The 22,833-nt window shown below is 31.1% G+C and overlaps 2 protein-coding genes across 3 annotated transcripts in view; both read left to right on the top strand.

The window, feature by feature from the left end:
* The first annotated feature begins 1,953 nt into the window (after positions 1 to 1,953).
* The window catches only part of LOC114727934 (uncharacterized), a 32,936-nt gene continuing 12,056 nt past the window's right edge, over positions 1,954 to 22,833 (top strand). For both annotated transcript variants that reach the window (XM_028914726.1, XM_028914725.1), the window contains exon 1: positions 1,954 to 2,049. In XM_028914726.1, the coding sequence (XP_028770559.1) occupies positions 1,964 to 2,049 (86 nt within the window). In that variant the 5' untranslated portion in view covers positions 1,954 to 1,963. The remainder of the gene's footprint in view (positions 2,050 to 22,833) is intronic.
* On the top strand, positions 13,984 to 14,693 carry LOC114727935 (Werner Syndrome-like exonuclease). Its single transcript, XM_028914729.1, has one exon. The coding sequence runs from the start codon at positions 14,058 to 14,060 to the stop codon at positions 14,691 to 14,693; it is 636 nt and encodes a 211-aa protein (XP_028770562.1). The 5' UTR covers positions 13,984 to 14,057.

The following is a 22,833-nucleotide window of genomic DNA, read 5'->3' as shown; positions in this document are numbered from 1 at the left end:
GAATATTTTTAATGTACCAAACTAAGAGTAAACTACTCTTCACTTTCCCACAAAATGAAACATAATGTGTTCACAACATATAGTTGTTCTGAAAGGTTTCAGCACAATGCCTATAGAATTATTAACATCTAGTTGCCTTCCTGAGAATAAATTATTATTAGGATAAGGTATTTAAGTATACTGAAGTATTTAAGAATGAGCATCTAGCACCTAAAATAATTTTTTCTGACTCTTATATACTACAAAAATATTATTTCACAGCATTTCTATCTTGAACTGTTATCTGCCGTTAATTTTGACTGTTATGGACATCAGTCATATTGTATAATTTAACAATCAAACTAAATAGCGGATAACAGCTAATGTATTTTGGCTACGAAAATAAACTTTTTGGGCATATAAAAGCAAAAGAAATCCACATGAATACTTTTGAGGTATTTAAGCACTTTATCCTATTATTATTTACTTTATAATATGTAGTATAACATATTTCTAGCAGAAAAAAGAAAGTAGTGAAATATATGAAAAAATTCAATATTCAATATATACGGTCCAATGTTTTGGCCGAAAAAATATATACGGTCCAATGGGGTTCAGATATTACCATATGCTGCGTTGATAGGCATAGGATATGTGCTGCGGCCAAAAAACGGTGAAGGATATTTGCTAGTGACGTTTTCTTTTGAATTTAGGGTCTAATTTTTAAAAAGTTAATATAATTTTAGTTTATCAAGTTTGCCTTTATTTTAATTTTAATCATTTAAATTTCAAACTATAGGTTTTGGTCTTTCAAAAGGGAGAATGGGACAAGTTTGTATTGAATTATATTTATCAATATTTTAAATGAAAAGAAACTTGAAGGAGTAAAAATTGTGGTTTAAAAATTGAGGGACTAAAACCAAAATGAAGGCAAATTTAACAGACTAAAAATTATATTAACCTTTTTTAAAACAAAAATGTAAGATGATTTTCTCACTAATATAATTATGGTTATATTAATAAAATTCTAAACAAATATGACGATAGGTGATTTTTATGTCTTGTAATATCCGCGAGCACAACTTAAAAAATGATTTATATATTTTAAAAATTAAATATCAATATGTGATAAAAAGATTTATATTATACTAAATATATAGTATCATAATTTAATATTATTCATGTTTCAGGTAATTTTAATTTTCATCGATTATTATAAGTGCATACTTTACTTGGTTGCAACCCCTCAGAAAAAGGCATTTAACAAAAAATCTTACCTTAGCAATGAAGGCCAGAATCTTTTGACTTCGAAAAGAGTGCAGGCATTTACTTAACGAGTAAGCCTAATTGAAAGTTGAAGAAGGAGGAGTCACAAAGCCTTGGTCATATCATCTGTTTCCAATAATTCAAGAGCCATTGTTCATAACCATAACCTCCATAACGAGAGCCACTCTCCAATACAGGTTCTATATATCTTCTTGCGTGCCATGCACACACACATGCACACCAAATTCAAATAGGTTACGTCCTCGTTACAGCTTCTGAAGCATTTGCTGGATCTGGTGGTTAATAATATTGCTCCCATGGCTTCAACTGCTATGCCGGAACAAATTTCATTGAGAGTTGTTGTGGACAAAGAGCAAAACAGAGTGCTCTATGCTGAAGCAGGGAAGGATTTTGTGGATATTCTTTTAAGCTTCTTGACACTGCCACTGGGAACTATTGCAAGACTTGTAGTAAGGATTCAAACACGAAGCCTTGTCGATTCGGATGCATAAGCTCGCTGTATGAAAGTGTGGGGAATCTGGACCCCATGTATTTGAATTCAGAGACATGCAAGCAAATGCTGCTTCAGCCAAGGAACTCCATGGAACGTTATAATCAAAACCTCAAACTCAACATTGATGACACTGAGCCAACCAAGTATTATCTTTGTGAACGTTGTCGTGGTCGAGGACCTTCTCTGGTGAGCACTTCCGGGAATATGAAATGCAAATGTGGGGGGGATTTTACGTTCCTTCTGAACCCTTGCAAATCGCTCTTATGCAGTCCTCTGTTAAGTGGATCCGATAAAAACGCGAGTGGTGATGCTGGAGGTAATAATTGCAATGCATTTTATATTTTTTGTTATCCTTATTAAAAAAACCGTATTTGATTCGATTATTAATATTACTTCTTTCATACCTACTCCAAAATGCAGATAATACATGGGAAGGCTATGTAAAGGAGACGGCATCTTTTATTATTTCTGACGATCTATCTGTAACTCCTGCTCATTTCAATACAACATTGTGTCTGCTAAAGAATTTACACTCTGAAAGTCCACCGGAGGAATCCACTATGGTTCTCAGTTCAAATGAGGTTGAGTTCTACAAACATTAATTATATCTTATTTTCTTTATATCACATCACCTGATGCTTTAATTTATTATGTTTTTGAAGATTTTGGACCTACTCAAGTGCTTGTTGATCTCCAAGACGGCACTCACAGATTCATTGTTAAGGAAGGAGCACAACTTGTGCATTCCAAAACCTCGTCCAAGATAATTGATGAGAGACAAGGCAGAGAGAGCACTGGGACGATGAAGATGAAGGTATTGATGTCAAAATCGAAGTCCAAGATATTGTTTGCTCAGTTGAGGAAGATTTCATGGACCAGCTTCTTGCTTCTTGACATTCCCACTGGGAGCTGTGGAGAGAGTTTTAGAAGGAAACTCTGGGTTGGTGTGTGTCAATAATTTATATAACAGTTTGAGCAACTTTGATTCAACCAGGCATTTGAAGTCGGAGAAGATGAACAATGTGTTCGCCAGCCTGAAGGTAGCCCCATATTTTAAAGCGAGTAACCAGATGTTACCTATCGATGAAATGAATTATCCGTCAAAGTTAAGTTGTTGTTGGGGGTGTGGTCCATATTATTTGACTGCCGATGCAAAGTTGTATAAGATGCATGATGACTATTATGATAAGAGAGAAGTAAGAATGTGCGATCCTAAGTCCACAATAGCGGAGGAAAAATCAGGCAAAGGATATGCCAAGGGTGGAACCACGTTCATGGTTGCCGACGACATGTCTGTGAAACCTTTATCATCTCACGATGTTTTATCATCTTTACTAACTGAATTCAAGGTGCCTTACGATGACTTGGAGCAAAGAACAATCTGCATTGGCGTACAAGAGGTGCGTATCTTCTAACCTTTAGAAAGACAAATTAAAAGAGATGCAAATTTTGTTTAGGTCGAAAAAAACAAGAAGTTTAATGGTTTGGGGTTTTCTTTTGTTATTTTCTTTCCTTTTGCTGTGAATATGATCAGATTTATTTGCATCCTTGCCGCAATCTTTTTTTGCCTTCTGTATCAGACTCATGCATACATACAAATGCAGGTTCTGAGCATCCTCAAAGCTTCCATGGTTTCAACATCAGCTTTGACAATTGGCCTGAAGGAATTTTTATCGAACAATATTAAAGAAGAAGATGAAACAGAGACGGAAAGCAGAAACATAACCGTTGGCTAAATAGAAGCCGGAGAGCAACGTCCTTCAATTTCTTGACTCTTTTTCAGACTTTTGCCTTGTTGTTTTGTTTTGAAAAAGTGTGATGGCTTGTGATTGAATCAATAATTATATAACGGTGGTTTACTGCTCTTTAACAAGTCCTCTTAACAAAATCAGCAAGTCCTCTTCTCATATCCAAGTAATTAGCCCAGATAAATTTTTACCATCTAATTATCATTTGAATACACTACACAGTGTATATTTAAAATGAGACGAAAATAAAGTGTACGATGGTAGTGAATTAAGTATGGATTATCTACATGGTCAACTTAATTGAATTATGCATATTGTCCATCTATGGTGCAAATTGACGACGTAGCGGTGTGTGTATGTGGCTGTAGTTGAGATGCTTGGGTTTGTGCACTGTAAAGGGACACAAATGATTATTTTTATATAAGATTAATTGAAATCCATATTTATTTTGTTAACTTTCGAGCATGCTAAAAAGAAATTTGAAATATTTTTATTTTTATATTATGTATAAAATTAAAAAATGATAACACTCACATAATTGAAATTGAATTGAAATATTTTTATGTTGCAAAATAATTATTGTTTTGGAATTTTAAAAAAATAAATTTCTCTTTAAAACTAAATTAAAGAGTTAATTATTTTTGTACAAATTCTCTTCATAACAACCCTTGATTTAAAGGGGAGATGGAGAACACCAAGAAGATAATTAAAGATTTAATATGATAATATTTTAACTAGACGTAATCTGAAATATTTTAATAATCTAAACTATTTAATAATTTTTATATAATTTTAATTTTAATATTAAACTATAATTAGGGAATATGACAAAAAAATGACAAATGAATTTCATAATGCCAAAAACATTTCCTGAATTTGAAAAATCTCAATTTAGTCATAAGAGACTAATTTGGCATTTATAAGTTTGCTTAAATGACCATATAGTCCTTCATTTTATTTATTGTTTTTAAAATTCCAAAGCTCCCATTGACCGGCTAGTCGTCAGAGCTCTAGTGATGGCAGTCACCGAAGCTCCAGTGACTGGCCAACAATTGGTCGCCAAAGCTGTGGTAGTCGAAAACAATTTTTTTAAAAAATTTTACAACTTCAGTATAACGGCTAATAACTTTTGTAACACTATTAATAATTTCAATATAGCAGTTAACAACAGGATTTCTAGGAAATTCAACAAGCTCTAGTAACCGGAAACAATTTTTTTGAAAATTTTTATAATTTCAGTATAACGGTTAACAAATTTTGTAATGCTATTAACAATTTCAATATAGCAGTTAACAACAGGTTTTCTGGAAAATTCAACAATTGGTCGTCGGAGTTCCGGCAGTTGGAAACAATTTGTTTGAAAATTTTCACAATTTCAGTATAACGATTAATAACTTTTGTAACGCTATTAACAATAAGTTTTTTGAGAAATTCAAAAAGTAGTAATTTTGCAACTTTAGTAATGCCGTTAACAAGTTCTGTAACTTTATTAACAACTTCGATATAGCATTTAACAACATGTTTTCTTAAAAATAAAAAAGGCATGTTTTCTTACAAATTGTAAAAATGCTACTTTTTAAATTTTTTGAAAAAATTTGTTGTTAAGTACTCTATTGAAGTTATTAATAACATTACAAAAGTTGTTATAAAAGTTGTTAACTGTTATATTGAAGTTGTAAAATTTTTTTAAAAAATTGTTTTTTGCTGTCGGAGCTCCGACGACCAATTATTGAATTGTTTGAAAAACTTGTTAACTGTTATACTGAAATTGTTAATAGCATTATAAAAGTTGTTAACCATTATACTGAAGTTGTAAAAATTTTCAAAAAAAAAATTTTAGCTGCCAGACTTGTTGAATTTCCTAGAAAACCTGTTATTAACTGTTATACTGAAGTTGTTAATAGTGTTACAAAAGTTGTTAACTGTTACACTAAAGTTGTAAAAAAATTTTAAAAAATTATTTCCAACTACTAGAGTTCTGGCGACTAATTGTTGGCCGATCACTGGAGAGCTCTGGGAACCAATTGTCGACTGGTCATCGGAGTTCCAGTGAGCAGCTGGCCAGTGGGGCTTTAGTATTTTAAAAACAATAAATAAAATAAAACGTAATATGGTCATTTCAGCAAACTTATAAATGTCAAATTAGTTTTTTGTGACAAAATTGAAATTTCTCAAATTTAGGATATGTTTTTGGCATTACGAAGTTTATTTGTTATTTTTTTTTTGTCATTTTCCCCTATAGTTATTCTAAAAAGGAATAGTTGAGAGTTGCGCGTTAGGCGGAGCCAATCTGAATTCCAAAAAGCGTAGCCTCATTGGCAAATTAAATTTCTTCGTTCTCAATGACAGTGCAGATTAATGGCATTTGTTTGGGACAAAAAGGATCAGCCCAATCGAAAGTGGAACAACAAATTAAATATTCCTCTGCCTATTATTCCTCCAAGTGTCCAGCGTGGTTGTGCTTATGCAAGACATCAATGGTTGAGAATTATAAAGCCTTCTGCCACTCAGCTCTTCTTTTCGGCCTCTCTTGTTGAGTGGGTTTCTATGAATCTGAAACAGGATTTTGCTTCTAACGGGAACACTGAAGGGAGTCTCACCTGGGGAGTTGCAATTGGCGAAATGAATTCATTTATCAAGATAATTTTCAGAAACCTCTTGAACCAGCCATTATGATTTTAAATACCCGTCACAAATTCATTATGAGGAAAGATCATTTACAGTGTGATGTTAGTACTGCTATCTCTCATGCTAAGCAGTGGATTCCACCTCCTCCAACTACTGCAAAATTAAATGTCCATGGGGCTAAATCTGAAATTTCAAAGTCTACTGCTTGTGGTGGTGTTTTTAGAGATTATCAAGGTAATTGGATTGCTGGATTCTCAAATTATCTTGGGAATTATAGTGCCCATGACGCAAAAGAATAGGCAATGCTTAAGGGACTCAGAAACATTATAGTAGAATCTAATAGCAAGATACTCATTAATGCGCTGTTAGGGTGTGTTTGGTTGGAAAGATAGGTAGGGGAGGGGAGCCCCTCCCCTCATTCGGTTAAGCTTCCCCCTAAAATTAGAGTTTTTCGAAGGGATCTCATCCTTTTGTGATATTTTATTAATGCCTATAAAATACTCCCTCCGTTTCTTATTATAAGAGACGAATAACCGAATTACGTTAATCAAAAAAGCAGTTAAAATTAGTTAAGAACAATCAATATAATTTTTTTTCCAAAAATGCCTTCATTAATAAGGAGAGAGAGCATGAAAGAGAATAATTAAATTATTGAAAGAAAGAGAAGTGAGAGGGAGAGAGAGTGTGAGTTGAAGACAATAAATATGGGTAAAATAGGAAATCAACACAAAAAAGTAGAGACAACTTTTAAGTGTCTCTTATATATAGGAACATGCCATAAGCATCAGATGTCTCTTATAATAAGGAACGGAGGAGTATATTATTATAATATTTATTTTAGATAAAAGTATATTATCATAAGAAAAATAAAAAATAAATATTATTATAATAAAAACTAATTTAAAATAAAAAAATATTATTGCAATGAAAAATTATATTATTACAAAATGAATTAATTTTTACAAATATATTATGTTGTTAATTAAAATATATTTTAAAGTTGGGAAAAAATAGAAAAGGAAAAAATTTCATTTTTTTTGGAGCATATAAAATGTATTAATTTGATTATTTAAATTATATTATTATATTTACTAAAATAAAAAATTACCGCGATAATTTTAAAATACACATATTATGATAAGACCAAATATTTATTGAATTATATAATTTGAAATAAGATGTAAATGAGTTTGTATAATACTCCCTCCGTTCCTTATTATAAGAGACGAATAACCGAATTACGTTGATAAAAAAAACAGTTAAAATTAGTTAAGAACAATTAATATGTAAAAAGTATAATTTTTTTTCTAAAAATACCCTCATTAATAAGGAGAGAGAACATGAGAGAGAACAATGGTAATTTATTAAAAGAAAGAGAAGTGGGAAGGAGAGAGAGTGTGAGTTGGAGACAATAATATGGGTAAAATAGGAAATCAACACAAAAAATTAGAGACAACTTTTAAGTGTCTCTTATATATAGGAACATGCCATAAGCACCAAATGTCTCTTATAATAAGGAACGGAGGGAGTATATAAATAAAACTATGAACTAATATGTAAGGGTAAAATAGTAAATTAATTGTTACTATTCCTCTCCTCTCTCGAACCAAATAAGGCATCATTGAATATCCCTCTCTCTTTTTTCTTTTCTTTTTTTCCCAATCAAACCAAATGAGGTAAGATTAAAACCTCTCCCATCCTCCCTTAACCCACCCTCTCCTCTCTCCCCTACCCTTCCCTCAAACCAAACAGCCCCGTAGAGAAGCATAGCTTAAATGCCCCTTGCGCTTCTACCCTGCTGGACATTAAACAGTATTTATTGAGGAGCCGGCAGGTACAATTTTCTTGTGTTGTTTCGGCAATGGTAATGTTGCTTTTGGACTCAGCTTTATTAAATTATTAGTGCTTATTGTTGGCTCCATGTATTTTTTTTAATTCCTAGTAAATTAATCATTTTGACTTTTATTTTATATTGGCTTAGTACTAATCAACAAACAAACTTTCCCTGACGATATATGTTAATCTTTTCTAGGGCATGCATAAGGTAGATCTTTTTCATTTTTTTGGTTTTTAATTAGTACATCACTCTATGTTCTAATAAATCTCCAACTTTTTAGACAAATTACCATTTTGTTCTGTTAGACAATCTAAAAAGATATGACTATATTCACATAAATGAAGAGCCACACGTAATAACATATTTTATATATCATAATTTAATCAGAAGACGCGTCTTGATGGGTACAATTTATAGCTTTTATTATGAACAGTTCCCATTGAATTTTAACAATTACTATCTTTGGTTCTTAATATAAAAAGTTAGTTGACTAATTTGAATAGAATAAGAAAATTAATTAAATTAGTTATTTGTAATAAATATGTGTCGTCCTTCTTACAATATTCTTACGAATTAAGTATATTGGCTAAAACTATCATTACTATGAAGATTATCTTAGAAAAAATAGATAAATATGGAAAACAAAGTGAATTAGAATCTTATATTTAGAATCAAAATAAAAATCAAACGAGTTCTAATATTTTATATATTAATATATAATTCTTTGTTTTTGGTGTATACCAATGTACAATTTTTAAATTGCCGATCAACAATGATATAAAGGTTTTAAAAAAAAAACAACAATGATATCGAGAAAAACCGAACCAATCTAATCCAAACCAAATCACAATAGGAAAACAATGTAAAATACAATATCATTAAGAATTAAAAAAATGGTAACAATAATTTTAAATGATAAATATATTTTGAATTTTGACTCTGAGCCAGCGTCTTCTCCATTGCCAATCCATTGCCAAGTTCACTCTCTCCTCCTCCACTATTCAAAAAGCTTCTCGGTCCCCTTGGATTCTCTGCAAATCCGAAATGTCGATCGCCATAGTAAACCACGCCCTTCCCTACGACACTCACAATCTCTACGATGTTTCCTTCTACACTCACAACATTCACACACTGCTCACTTCTTCCCCTTCCATGGTCGATTCCTGGCTCTCCGAAACCCCCAATCTCCATTTCCTTCTACATTGTGCCAGTGCTTGTTGATCTCCAAGACGGCACTCACAGATTCATTATTAAGAAAGGAGCACAACGTCGTGCATTCTGAAACCTCGTTCAAGATAACTGATGAGAGACAAGGTAGAGAGAGCACTGGCACAATGAAGATGAAGGTATTGATGTCAAAATTGAAATCCAAGATATTGTTTGCTCAGGTTAAGGAAGATTTCATGGATTAGCTTCTTAGTTTCTTGACATTCCCAGTAGGAGCAGTAGAAAAAGTTTTAGAAGGAAACTCTGGGGTGGTGTGGGTCGACAAATTATATAACAGTTTGTTCAATTTTGATTCAACCATAGACTTGAGGTCAGAGAAGCTGAAAAACGTGTTTGCCAACCGCATGATAGCCCCATATTTTAATGTTGATAACCAGATGTTACCTATCGATAAACTAAAGTATCTGTCTGAGTTAAGTGTTTGTTCTAACCAACGTGATGATGGTCCATATTATTTGACTGCTGATGCAAGTTTGTATCTCCGTGTTGTGACAAGAGTAAGAATGTGTGACCATAAGCCTCCAATAGCGGAGAGGAAATCAAGCAATGGATATGCAAAGAGCAGAACGAAGTTCATGGTTGCTGATGACCTGTCTGTGAAACCCTTTTCATCTCACCATGTTCTGTCATCCTTATTAACTGAATTGAAGGTGCCTCACCATGACTTGGAAGAAAGAACAATCCGCATTGGGGCACAAGAAGTGCGTATCTTCTAACCTTTAGACAAAACAAAGGAGATGCAAATTCTGTTTGGAACCAAAAAACAAGAAGTTATATGGGGGGGTTTGTTTTCCCTTGAATATGATCAGATTTATTAGCATGCTTGCTGCAATTTACTTTTGCCTTCAGTATCAGACTCATGCATACAAATGCAGGTTCTTAGCATCCTTGCTTCCATGGTTTCAACATCAGCTTTGATAATTGGCCTGAAGGAATTTTTATCAAATAATATTAAAGAAGAGGGCGAAACAGAGACGCGAAGCAGTGGCTAGTGCTTCAAATTCTCGATTCTCTCTTGTACTTCTGTCTTCTTGTTTTGAAGAAGTGTGATGGCTTATGGTAGAATAAATAATTATATAATGGTGGTTTGGTGCTTAACGTATTTGCTTTATCTAGTACAGAATTTGCAACCCCCCTATTCTAGATCAAAAGAATTTCTAACATTTTCATAAAACAAGTGGACGATTTTTTTTCCCCCTTCTAGGTGATGGGGAGCCATTTCCTTCTATGAATTTCATCCATAATCACATGGCGTAACTTTTCCATGCATAGAGTGAAAATATATGGAGAAATCAGATCCCCTTTCCCCATTCCTATGTACGACTATATACAACTTCTGGTTCTTGTTACATAACCAATTTGAAAAAAATTAAAAAAATTAATTAAATTAGTTAATTAATTATAATAAATTTGTGTTGCCTTCTCTAAATTATCCTATTTAATCATGTGCATTAAAAATATCTTTTAGTGAGAACACCTTGCAATTAATGAGAATATTTTAGAGAAATATTATAAATTTGAAAGACAAAATGGACTAATATCTTATATTTAGAATCAAATTCAATCTTCAACTAGCTTTTATATTCAACCATCATAATATGGAAATTAATTTCAACCATCGTTTAGTGCTAATTCCAAGAAGTTCTTTCAAAATTTTAATGTTGTTCAAGAAATGATAACTAACTTAACTAATTTTTATAATATATTCAAATTAATTAACTAGTTTTTATTTTAAGGAACAGAGGTAGTATATCATAATTTATTTCCTGTTCTAGGTGATTTTGTTTTTCTTCAATTATTGTAATTACCAGAGAAGAGCTAAAGAGGCGAATATACTTAATTAGCAATGATATTTTATAAAAGAGAACACTTATTTATTACAAATAACTGATTTAATTTATTTCCTATTTATTTAAATGAAACTGACCCAGAAAAATCAATTTCTTCAAAACTTGAAAAAGCAAATTTTCTTTGACAAAAAAAAAAAGAAAAAGCAAATTCGCTGGCAAAAAGGGGTAAGAAAGAAAAAGAAAAAGAAAGGAAAGAAGAAAAAGATAAAAAAGAAAAAAAGAAAAAAAAGTTGAAAGCAAATTACAAGACTTTATTTTTAAGGAATTATGATTACTGCTATCTGCGGTCTGTCGAAGGAAATACTCCTATTACTGATTATAGCTACCCAAACATGATCATATTAAAATAAAATTATAAAAAATAATAATATTGAAATATACAGTGATACTGTGGGAAGGCTAATTTTCATTTCTTAAGATAGTAAGAAGTTAAAGCAAGCTGGATCATACTTCTCATTTTTTTTATTTCAAAATTAAGTACTCTCTCCGGTCTTTTCTATTAAATCATATTAACTACTTTTTTAAGGATTAAGGAAATTAATTAAATTAACTAAATATTAAAAAAAATTTACAACTTTTTAAACTTAACCTTTAATAGTTATAGCTTAAAAAGCCACCTTCTGTATCAGACTCATGCATACAAATGCAGGTTATGAGCATCGTTAAAGCTTCCATGGTTTCAACGTCAGCTTTGACAATTGGCCTGAAGGAATTTTTATCAAATAATATTAAAGAAGAGGGCGAAACGAAGACGCAAAGCAGAAACATAACTGTCGGCTAGTGCTTCAATTTCTTGATTCTCTTTCGTTCTTCTGCCTTGTTGTTTTGTTTTGAAGAAGTGTGATGGCTTATGGTAGAATAAATAATTATATAATGGTGGATTGGTGCTCAACGTATTTGCTTTATCTAGCAATTCTCCTTCACTTTCCTATCAATTACAGAATTTGCAACCCCCTATTCTAGATCAAAAGAATTTCTAAAAATTTCATAAAACAGGTGAACGATCTTTTTTTCCTTTTTCTGTTTTTTTTTCTCCTTTCAGGTGATGGGGAGCCATTTCATTCTATGAATTTCATCCATAATCACATGACTTAACTTTTCCATACATAGAGTGAAAATATATAGAGTAATCAGATCCTCTTTCCCCATTCCTACGTACAACTATGTACAACTTGAGATTCTTATTACATAACTAGTTTGAAAAAATTAAAAAAATTAATTAAATTAGTTAATTGTAATAAATTTGTATTGCGTTTTCTAAATTATCCTATTTAATTATGTGCATTAAAAATATCCCTTAGTGAGAACACCTTGCAATTAATGAGAATATTTTAGAGAGAATATTATAAATTTGATAAATAAAGTGGATTAAGATCTTATATTTAAATCAAATTGAATTTTTAACTAGTTCTTATATTAAAGACGGGATACAGTAATATTTAAAACCATGAGACCTTTTTTTTTTTTACCAAAAATTTAAAATAGATATGTATATATTGTTAATTAATATTAGATGATGAAATAACGATAAAAAAGCGACACGAGCTGTGAATAAATAATAATTTAATTCACCTTCGATTCTATGTTACTCTATTTTAATTTATTTATGGATAATAATGATTATAACATTGTTTCATCATCTAGTAGTATACAAGTTTTATTAAGAAATATAATTATTATTTCTGTGTATGAAATTATTCTTTATTTTATTTCTTATTTCATTTTATTTTATACATAAGGAAGAAATATAAGTCTATGTGGACCTCAAATCTCTGGAATTGGGATAAAGTTGATGGACACTGGAGCGGAAGTCAAATTAACTAACGTGAATGGCTAATGCAAAATGTCCAGGAACACATATAAATATTAAAGATATTGATGAATTACAAAAATACTTATAATCATTACAAAAATCCTCTTTGGCAAGTTGTTCAATTTCCTTGTGTTGTTTCGGCAATGGTAATGTTGCTTTTGGACTCAGCTTTATTAAATTATTAGTGCTTATTGTTGGTTCCACATATATTGCCTTTCTCCATGTATTTTTTTTCTCAATATTATTCTTAGTAAAGTAATCATTTTAACTTTTATTTTTATTGGCTTAGTACTAATCAACAAACATACTTTCACTGACAACATATGCTAACCATTTCTAGTGGATGCATGAGGTAGATCATTTTGTTTTCTTTTTTTGGTTTTTAATCAGTCCATCACTCTAACTGCTAATAGATCTCCAACTTTTTAGACAGATTACCATTTTGTTGTGTTAGACAATCTAAAAAGATTTGACTGTATTCACGTAAATGAAGAGCCATACGTAATAAACATATTTTATATATCATAATTTAATCAGAAGACGCGTCTCCATGGGCATAATTTATAGTTTCTATTATGAACAGTTCCTATTGAATTTTAATAATTACTACTCTGGTCCTTAATATATAAATTAGTTAACTAATTTGAGTAGATTAAGAAATTAATTAAGTTAGTTATTTATAATAAATATGTGTTGTCTTTCTTACAATATTCTTGCTAATTAAGTGTATTTGCTAAAATTATCATTACTATGAAGATTATCTTAAAAAAATAGATAAATATGAAAGATAAAATGAATTAAGATCTTATATTTAGAACAAAAATAAAAGTCAAACAATCTCATATATTAAGGATATGAGGTAGTATTTTATATATCAATTTACAATTTTTTTTTGGGTGTATACTAATGTACAATTTTAAAATTGCCGATCAACAATGATATAAAGGTTAAAAAAAAAACAACAATGATATCGAGAAAAGCCGAACCAATCTAATCCAAATCAAATCACAATAGGAAAACAACGTAAAATACAATATCATTAAGAATTTAAAAAAATGGTAACAATAATTTTAAATGATAAATATATTTTGAATTTTGACTCGGAGCCAGCGTCGTCTCCATTGCGAAGTTCACTCTCTCCTCCTCCGCTATTCAAAAAGCTTCTCGGTCCCCTTGGATTCTCTGCAAATCCGAAATGTCGATCGCCATAGTAGACCACGCCCTTCCCTACGACACTCACAATCTCTACGATGTTTCCTTCTATACTCACAACATTCACACACTGCTCACTTCCTCCCCTTCCATGGTCGATTCCTGGCTCTCCGAAACCCCCAACCTCCATTCCCTTCCCCAACCTCTTATCGTTGGCCTCGACGTCGAATGGCGCCCGAATTTCCACCGCAATATGGAGAATCCGGTCGCCATATTACAACTCTGCGTCGGCCCTCGATGCCTCATATTCCAAATCCTTCACGCCCCAAAGATCCCCCAATCCCTGATCAATTTTCTGGCAAACGCGAATCACACTTTCGTGGGCGTTGGGATCGAAGAGGATGTGGAGAAACTCGTGTGCGACTACGAACTGAGTGTGGCCACATTCGTTGATCTGCGCGATCTGGCGGTTGACCAGCTGGGGGATAATGAACTGAAGAAATCGGGGCTCAAGACCCTGGCTCTGCGTGTTCTTGGGAAGGAAATTGAGAAGCCAAAGAGTATCAGTAGAAGCAGATGGGACAATCTGTGGCTTACTCCTGAGCAGGTAAAATATGCCTGCATCGATGCCTTTATTTCTTTTGAAGTTGCAAGGCTTTTGTATTCTGGCCAACTCTAGCCGTGGGGGTTGCTTGGGATTCAGAACTCGGTACAAGTCGTGGATAAGTTAATTCTGGTGTGATGTGTGGTTCTGTTAAATGTGGATTTCATTGGAGTTTGTTTGTATTTTGATGAAACTTTTCTATGGTTCATGAAGTGACTTTACCTATGACATGTCTTGTGTGTGGAGTATTTCATAAGGATGGTTCTCGGACAATAATAGGATTTTGGAGGATCCAACGTTGGTATACGCAGTATAGATAACTGATGTATTGTTTTGCCAAGGCATGCATTTGAATTCTCTTCTTTTATTGTTGTTGTTTTTTTTCCCCCCTAAATCACATCGGCTTCCTTTTTTCCTTTTCTCACACGGAGGGCTTCGCGCGCACACGCACTCGACTGTAAGTTTGAACCTGCGAAATATTCACCAGTGACGAACAATTTGTAAATATTTTTTTTAGGTTATAAATTTTGTTCTATTTATGTATTTTTTAAGACAAGTAAGAGTGAACAAGATCATTTGATAAGAAATTTAGTTTTAATAGGCAAATAATTAGCAGCTAAAGCTTCTTCCGAAAGCCATTTCTTCATCTCTTTTCACTAGTTCTACTAAATAAAAATATTAAAAAATAATATTCTTCTTGGTCCAAGTATAAAATCATTTTATAGTATAATTTACACTACAAAATAAATTTTACATTTAGTATTAGAGAAGTATAAATACTTTAAACCTGTTCACATTTGAGCAACATAAAAATTTTGGATCTCACAGGTAATCAGATTCTTAATCCTCCTTCGTAGACCAATAACATAGTAATGTTTACTCTTTTTTTGAGCACAACCACGTGATATTTTATTCAAACGAAGATTGTAATTGACCTAGACAAACCAGTCTGTTCAAAACTTACAAGCAAATTCTCGAGCAAAAAAGGCCAGGAAAAGGAAAAAAGAAAGAAAGAAGATAAAAAAGTAAAAAGAGGGAGGGGGAAAAAACACATTGAAAGCAAATTCCAAGACTTCATTATTATTATGACCGGGGGAAATACTCCTACAATTAATTTTACCCATCCAAACATGGTCATATGAAAATAAAATTATAAAAGAAAATGATGATATTGAAATAGATGGTGATTACTATGAGAAGGCTAATTTTTGTTTCTAAAAATCGTAAGGAGTTGAAGTAAGCCAGATCATATATTGCTCCACTTCTCATTTTCTCATTTCAAATTTAGGGGGTGTTTGGGATCGAGATAAATTTCTTTACATATTTACTTCATATACCATAAAATCACTTTTAAAACTATAGTTTTAATTCTATTCAAACACTTCCTTAATTATTTTCTCCGGTCTTTTCTATTAAATCATAATAACTATTTTTTTAAGGACTAAATGAAATTGATTAAAATTAGCTAAATATTAAAAATTTTTTACAACTTTTTAAATTTAACCTTCAATGGTTAAAACTTATCGGGAGAAAGAAAGAAAAAGCTACATTATCATCAATAATCAACGAGATAAAGAATTTTCTTAAAACTGGAATAAAGTGAAGATTGATCTCTCGAGATCATTTGAGAAGAAAATTGATTTCAATTTTTTTTTTACCAGAAGAAAATTGATTTCAATTGACACATGAATAATTTTACTATATCAATTAATTCTAGTGCCATGTGGGGTTGTGTTAAATGTGGATTTTATTGGAGTTTGTATTTGGATGAAATTTTTCTATCTGTGGTCCTTGAAGTGACTTTACCAATAACATATTTCGTGTGTGTATATAATTGGAGTATTTCATAATGGGTGGTTCTCAGACAAGATCCAAGGTTGGTATACGCAGTATTGATGTCTTGTTAAGGCACGCTTTGAATTCTCTTCTTTTGTTGGTGTTTTTTCTTTTAAAAAAAAAAATCACATGTGCACCTTTTTTCCTTCTCTCACAAGAAAGGCTGCACAGATCACACGCACGCACCCAACTGTAAATTTGAACCAGCGGGTGACTCACAAGTGATGAATAATTTGTAAGTAGTTGTTGTCCTCCTCATGTATTTTTAAGACAATGTAAGAGGGATCAAGATCATTTGATAACTGATAAGATAGTTAGCTTCAATAAGTAAATGATTTGCAACTTGGGCTTCTTCCGCAAGCCATTTCTTCATCTCTCTTTTTACTAGTTGGTGTTCCTTGAAAGAACTTCTTTCTTGTGTGTGAAATGAAAATATTAAAAAATAATATAAATACTTTAAATGGATTAAGAAGCATTCAGTCATCTAGAGAATTTCATATTTTATGGTATATCCAATATCTTAAATTATTTTTTTAAATACGTAACACCGTGAAATATTTTTTGGTACATCCAACTCCCTAAAATATATTCTTAGATGTGTTTAGTATCCTAAAATATTTTTTGGTACATCTAGCAACAAGACAAAAAAAATATTTTAGGTGTTATACGCCTTTGAAAATATTTAAGGTACCAGACACACCTAAAAAGACTCCAGGATTCTGGATATATTACAAAATACTTTAAAGTACTGGATGTTTTTGAGAAAATTTTTAAAGTGTTAGAGCAATGTAAACATTTAGATCTTGTTAGGAATGGAAATCTCAATCCTCCTTTCAAAACTAATAACGTGGGTATCTAGGTAGAAACCAAATTATAATTTAAAAATAATTTTATGATATATGAAATAAATATATATAAAAAAATTGTCTTAATTAATATAAAAACATAGTTTTTTAAAAAGTATTTTGAGTATTCCAAACAACCGGATGATGTTGCAATGTTCACTCTTTTCTTGAGTACGGCCACATGATATTTTATTCAATGAAGCCGACCTAGAAAAGCCAATTTCTTCAAAATTTGAATAGGCAAATTCTCTTTGACCAAAAAAGGAAAAAGAAAAAGCAAATTCTCTGGCAAAGAAGGGCCAAAGAAAAAATAAAGAAAGAAAGAAAAAGATAAAAAGCTAAAAAAAAGAAGTTGAAAGCAACTTAGAAGACTTCATTTTTAAGGAATTATGATTATTGCAGTCTACGAGAGGAAATACTCCTATGACTGATTATAGCTATCCAAACGTGATCATATTAAAATAAAATTATAAAAAAATGATTATATTGAAATATATGGTGATTATTATGAGAAGGCTAATTTTCATTTCTAATGATAATAAGGAGTTGAAGCAAGCTGGATCATATATTTTTCCATTTCTCATTATTTGAAGGATTAAGAAAATTAATTAAAATTAGCTAAATATTAAAAAAATTTACAACTTTTTAAATTTAACCTTTAATGGTTATAGCTTATTGGGAGAAAGAACGAAAAAGCCACCTTCTCGTCAATAATCAACAAGACAAAAGATTTGGTTAGAACTAAAATAAAGTGACGCTTGATTTCTTACGTTCAATTGAGAAGAAAATCAATTTCAATTAATACATGAACATTTTTTTTATACCAAAATAGAGTAAACTGCTCTTCACTCTTCCACAATAAACATGATTTGTTCACAACATATACTTGTTCTGAAAGGTTTCAGTACAATACTTATAGAATTATTCACATCTAGATGCCTTTCTAAGAATAAATTATTATTTACTTTATAATATGCAGTATAATATTTTTTTTATACAAAGCATAATAGATTTTCAATATTTCTTTTTGTACAAAAAAGTTTAAGTGAGTCGGGTCCCGAGGGCTCATCAAGGCCAGGGCGTGCCTCTAGGCTCAGAGAGTGTTTATAGAAGTACTTACAGATCATCTACTAACAAGATCCTCACATCAGCATACACATATATATATATATATATCTATCTTTTTGTGTTGGCACCTTGTATCCTGAGCCAATCCATCTTTTAAGCACATCAACGGACTCAGACTAATCTTGATCAAGGCATAATAGGAATTATTAAGGTTGGCATTCTTGCCCTTTAAGAACATCAGCATATTTTAATATTTAATATATATGGTCCAATGGGGTTTATAAATATAAGCCCATAAATGGTACAGTTTATTGAAACAAGGCAAGGCCTATCAATTAGGGCAACCCCAAGCAACCCGATAATAAAATTTATAATTCTGAAGGAAAAATTATAATGAGATCTTGAGGACCGATAGGTTCTAATAATAAGTAAGTAATTATTATTTATTATCTTGAAACTTATCATTAAAGAATACTTTGTTATTAATGAAAAATCTTAGTAATTATATTTTTTATTTGGAACTTTATAACTATTCTCCCAACTCTTAATGTTACAATCCAGTCCAGTTAGATGAATATATGAAAAAAATGTAACCAATGATATTATGAGTTATGTAAATAATGCGGACGTTTCTCACGTTTCATGCAACATAGTGGATTCAGGACTAATAAAACACTTTAATGAATTTAATATTATTATATGTTGCGTTCATTCGTGTAGGATATGTTCTAGTGAGGTTTCCTTTTGAATTTAGGGTCTATTTTTTGAAATAAAATGTAAGGTAATTTTTTTTTCACTAATATTATTATGGCTATGTCAATAAATTTCTGAAAAAATTATCAGAAACACTGGTTGATTTTTATGTCTTGTAGTATTGATGAGCACAACTTGAAAAATAAAGATGCGTATTTATTTTAATTATATATTTTAAAAATTAAATATAAATATGTTAAAACATTTATGTCATACACTACTTCCTGTCCTTAATATAAAAGTTCATTTGATATTTATTTTGGTCTTAAATATAAGACCCCAGGTCCTTATAATAATGATAGTTGTAGCCAATATATTTGATTAGTAAGAATATTTTAGAAAAAACAATACTTATTTATTACAAATAACTAACTTAACTAATTTTCTTAATCTATTTAAATTAGTCAACTAGCTCTTATATTAAGGACATGAGGTAGTATATCGTAATTTACTTTATGTTTTAGGCGATTTTATTTTTGGGAAAATGACAGAAAAATGACAAATAAACTTCATAATGCCAAAAACATATGATGAATTTGAGAAATCCCAATTTAGTTACAAGAGACTAATTTGGAATTTATAAATTTGCTGAAATGACCATATTGTCTTTTATTTTATTTGTTGTTTTTAAAATAGCAAAGCCCCCACTGCTCCGGCGACCATAACATGTCTCGTGTGTGGAGTATTTCATAATTGATGGTTCTCAGACAATAATAGGATTTTGGAGGATCCAAGGTTGGTATACGCAGTATATATAACTGATGTCTTGTTTTGCCAAGGCATGCGTTTGAATTCTCTTCTTTTGTTGATGTTGTTTTTTTCCTTTTCTCACAAGAAGGGCTTCACACACGCGCGCGCCCAACTAAGTTTGAACCTAGGAGGTGCTCCCAAGTAACGAATGATTTGTAAATATCTTGTAAGTATTTTTTAAGTTTTGAATTTTGTTCTATTTATGTTTTTTTTTAAGACAAGTAAGAGTGATCAAGATCATTTCATAAGAAATTTGGTTTCCATAAGTAAATAATTAGCAGCTTAGGCTTCTTCTGAAAGCCATTTCTTGATCTCTTTTCAATAGTCTGTGTCCTTTGAAAGAACTTCTTTCTTCTGTGTGGAATAAAAATATTAAAAAATAATATTCTTCCAAGTCTAAATATAAAATTATTTTGTAGTGTAATTTATGTTACAAAATAAATCTTACATTTAAGACTGAAAGAATATAAATTCTTTAAACCTAGTCATATTTGAATTTTAATCCCGCAAGGAATCGAAGTCTTAAATCCTCCTTTGTAGACCAATAACGTGGTAATGTTTACCCATCGTCTGTGGGTTTAGCTGGTGAAGGGGTGAGACATATGACCAAGTTGGCATGTGTTCGATCCCTAGGGAGTACTATTTTGTTGTGGTTCCAGTCACGGCGTTTGGGGAGGCATCCTAGCTCCTGGCTGCCTAAGTAAACACTTGAGGGTAATTAACGGCTCGCCCTGCCCAACATTGGTATGACCTAGGAGGAAGGGAAATTTCGCCCTGCCCTTGGATCGTGGGTGAGCACAACCCCTTTTCAAAAAATTTTTGATAAAAAAAAACGTAGTAATGTTTACTCTTTTCTTGACCATAGCCACATGACGTTTTATGATTGTAATCGACCCAGAGAAACCAATTTCTTCAAAACTTGAAAGCAAATTCTTCGGCAAGAAGGGCTAGGAAAAGGAACAAGAAAGAAGATGAAAAGGTCAAAAAGAAAAAAAAAACACCTTGAAAGCAAATTCCAACGCCTCATTTTTAAGAAATTATTATTAGTACAGGTGGAAATACTCCTATGACTGATTATAGCTACCCAAACATGGTCATTTTAAAATAAAATTATAAAAAACTGATGATACTGAAATATATGGTGATTACTATGGGAAGGCTAATTTTTGTTTCTAAAAATCGTAAGAAATTGAAGTAAGCTGGATTATATATTGTTCTGCTTCTCTTTTTTTTTTTTTGTATTTCAAACTAATTACTCCCTCTAGCCTTTTCTATTAAATCATATTAACTACTTTTTTAAGGATTACGGAAATTAATTAAAATTAGCTAAATATTAAAAAAATTGACTTTTTAAATTTAACCTTCAATGGTTAAAGCTTATTGAGAGAAAGAACGAAAAAAGCCACCTTCTCATCAATAATCAACAAGACAAAGGATTTTCTTAAACTGGAATAAAGTGAAGATTGATCTCTTAAGATCATTTGAGAAGAAAATTGATTTCAATTAATGCATGAATATTTTTATTGTACCAATTAATTTTGGCGCCATGTGGGGTTGTGCTAAATGTGGATTTCATTGGAGTTTGTTTGTATTTGGATGAAACTTTTCTATCAATGGTTCCTGAAGTGACTTTACCAATAACATGTGTCGTGTGTTATATAATTGGGGTATTTCATAATGGGTGCTTCTCTGACAAGATCCAAGGCTAGTATACGCAGTATTGATGTCTAGTTAAGGTATGCTTTTGAATTCTCTTTTTTATTGTTGTTGTTTCTTTTTTTTAAAAAAAAAAATCACACGTGCGCCTTTTTTGCCTTTTCTCACAAGAAGGGCTTCACAGATCACACACGCACCCAACCGTAAATTTGAACCTGCGAATGACACATAAGTGATAAATAATTTGTAAATATTTTGTAAGTAGTTTTTGTTCTCTTCATGTATTTTTTAAGACAATGTAAGAGGGATCAAGATCATTTGATAAGAAATTTAGTTTTAATGAGTTAGGGTGTGTTTGTATTGGTGGTGACAAAATTGACTTTTATTCTATCTAACTTTTGTAAAAGTCAGTTAGAGTAAAAGTTAATTAGTATAAAATGATTTATATTTGGATAGTCAGTTTGAAAAGTTAAAACTTGTTTGAATGGATAATGAAAAAATAAGTTTAGATATAAAATGATAGAAAAGGGACATAAGTTTTATAATATACTACTTTTAGTTCTTAATATAAGACTAAGTTGACTAATTTGGGGGATGCTAATGAAGTTAAATAAATTACTTTAAAATATTTATATTTGCCGCTTTTCTTCAAATTAATTTATTTGACTTATAAACTAATGTGTAATCTAAATATCTAATGATACATATAAATATTTTAGAGATATCATGTAACATATAATATAATGAAGTAATTTATTTAGCTTCTTTAATCTATTCAAATTAGTCTTTTGGGGTCTTATATTAAGAAGCGAAGATAATATATGATATGTATACAAGTTGATAAATTTTAGAAAAATAATTAATTAAATTTTATTAGTTAAATTTTTTTCATCTTAGAAAAAAAATCAAATTATTGAATCAAGATAGAACTTATTTAAATACTCTTATCTTTCTTTTTCATCTTTATTCCTTCTTTCTCCACGTTACAAACTCTAAAAGCCAGAAATCCTAGCGTTATAACGCACTTAGCTTTTTGTCCAGGAGTTACTTTGAAAAGTAGCCTACCTAAACAAACTTTTATCACCAAGTGACTCACCAACGGGCATTCTCCAGTTTCTTAGGCACGTTATCTTTCCAAAACAAAGATCCAAACGAGCACTAAATGATTAGTAGGTTGGGCTTCTTTCGAGAGCCACTTCTCCATCTCTCTCTTTTCAGAAGTCGGTGTTCTTTAAAAGAACTTTTTTTTTTCTGTGTGAAATGAAAATATTAAAAAATAATATAAATTCTTTAAATGGATTATAAAA

The sequence above is a fragment of the Neltuma alba genome, unplaced genomic scaffold (genome assembly GCF_004799145.2).
Source record: "Neltuma alba isolate B1F8T4 unplaced genomic scaffold, ASM479914v2 tig00012515_pilon, whole genome shotgun sequence".
Lineage (NCBI taxonomy): Eukaryota > Viridiplantae > Streptophyta > Magnoliopsida > Fabales > Fabaceae > Neltuma > Neltuma alba.
Note: the sequence above shows the minus strand (reverse complement) of the source record. Positions and strands in the feature narration are given on the sequence as shown.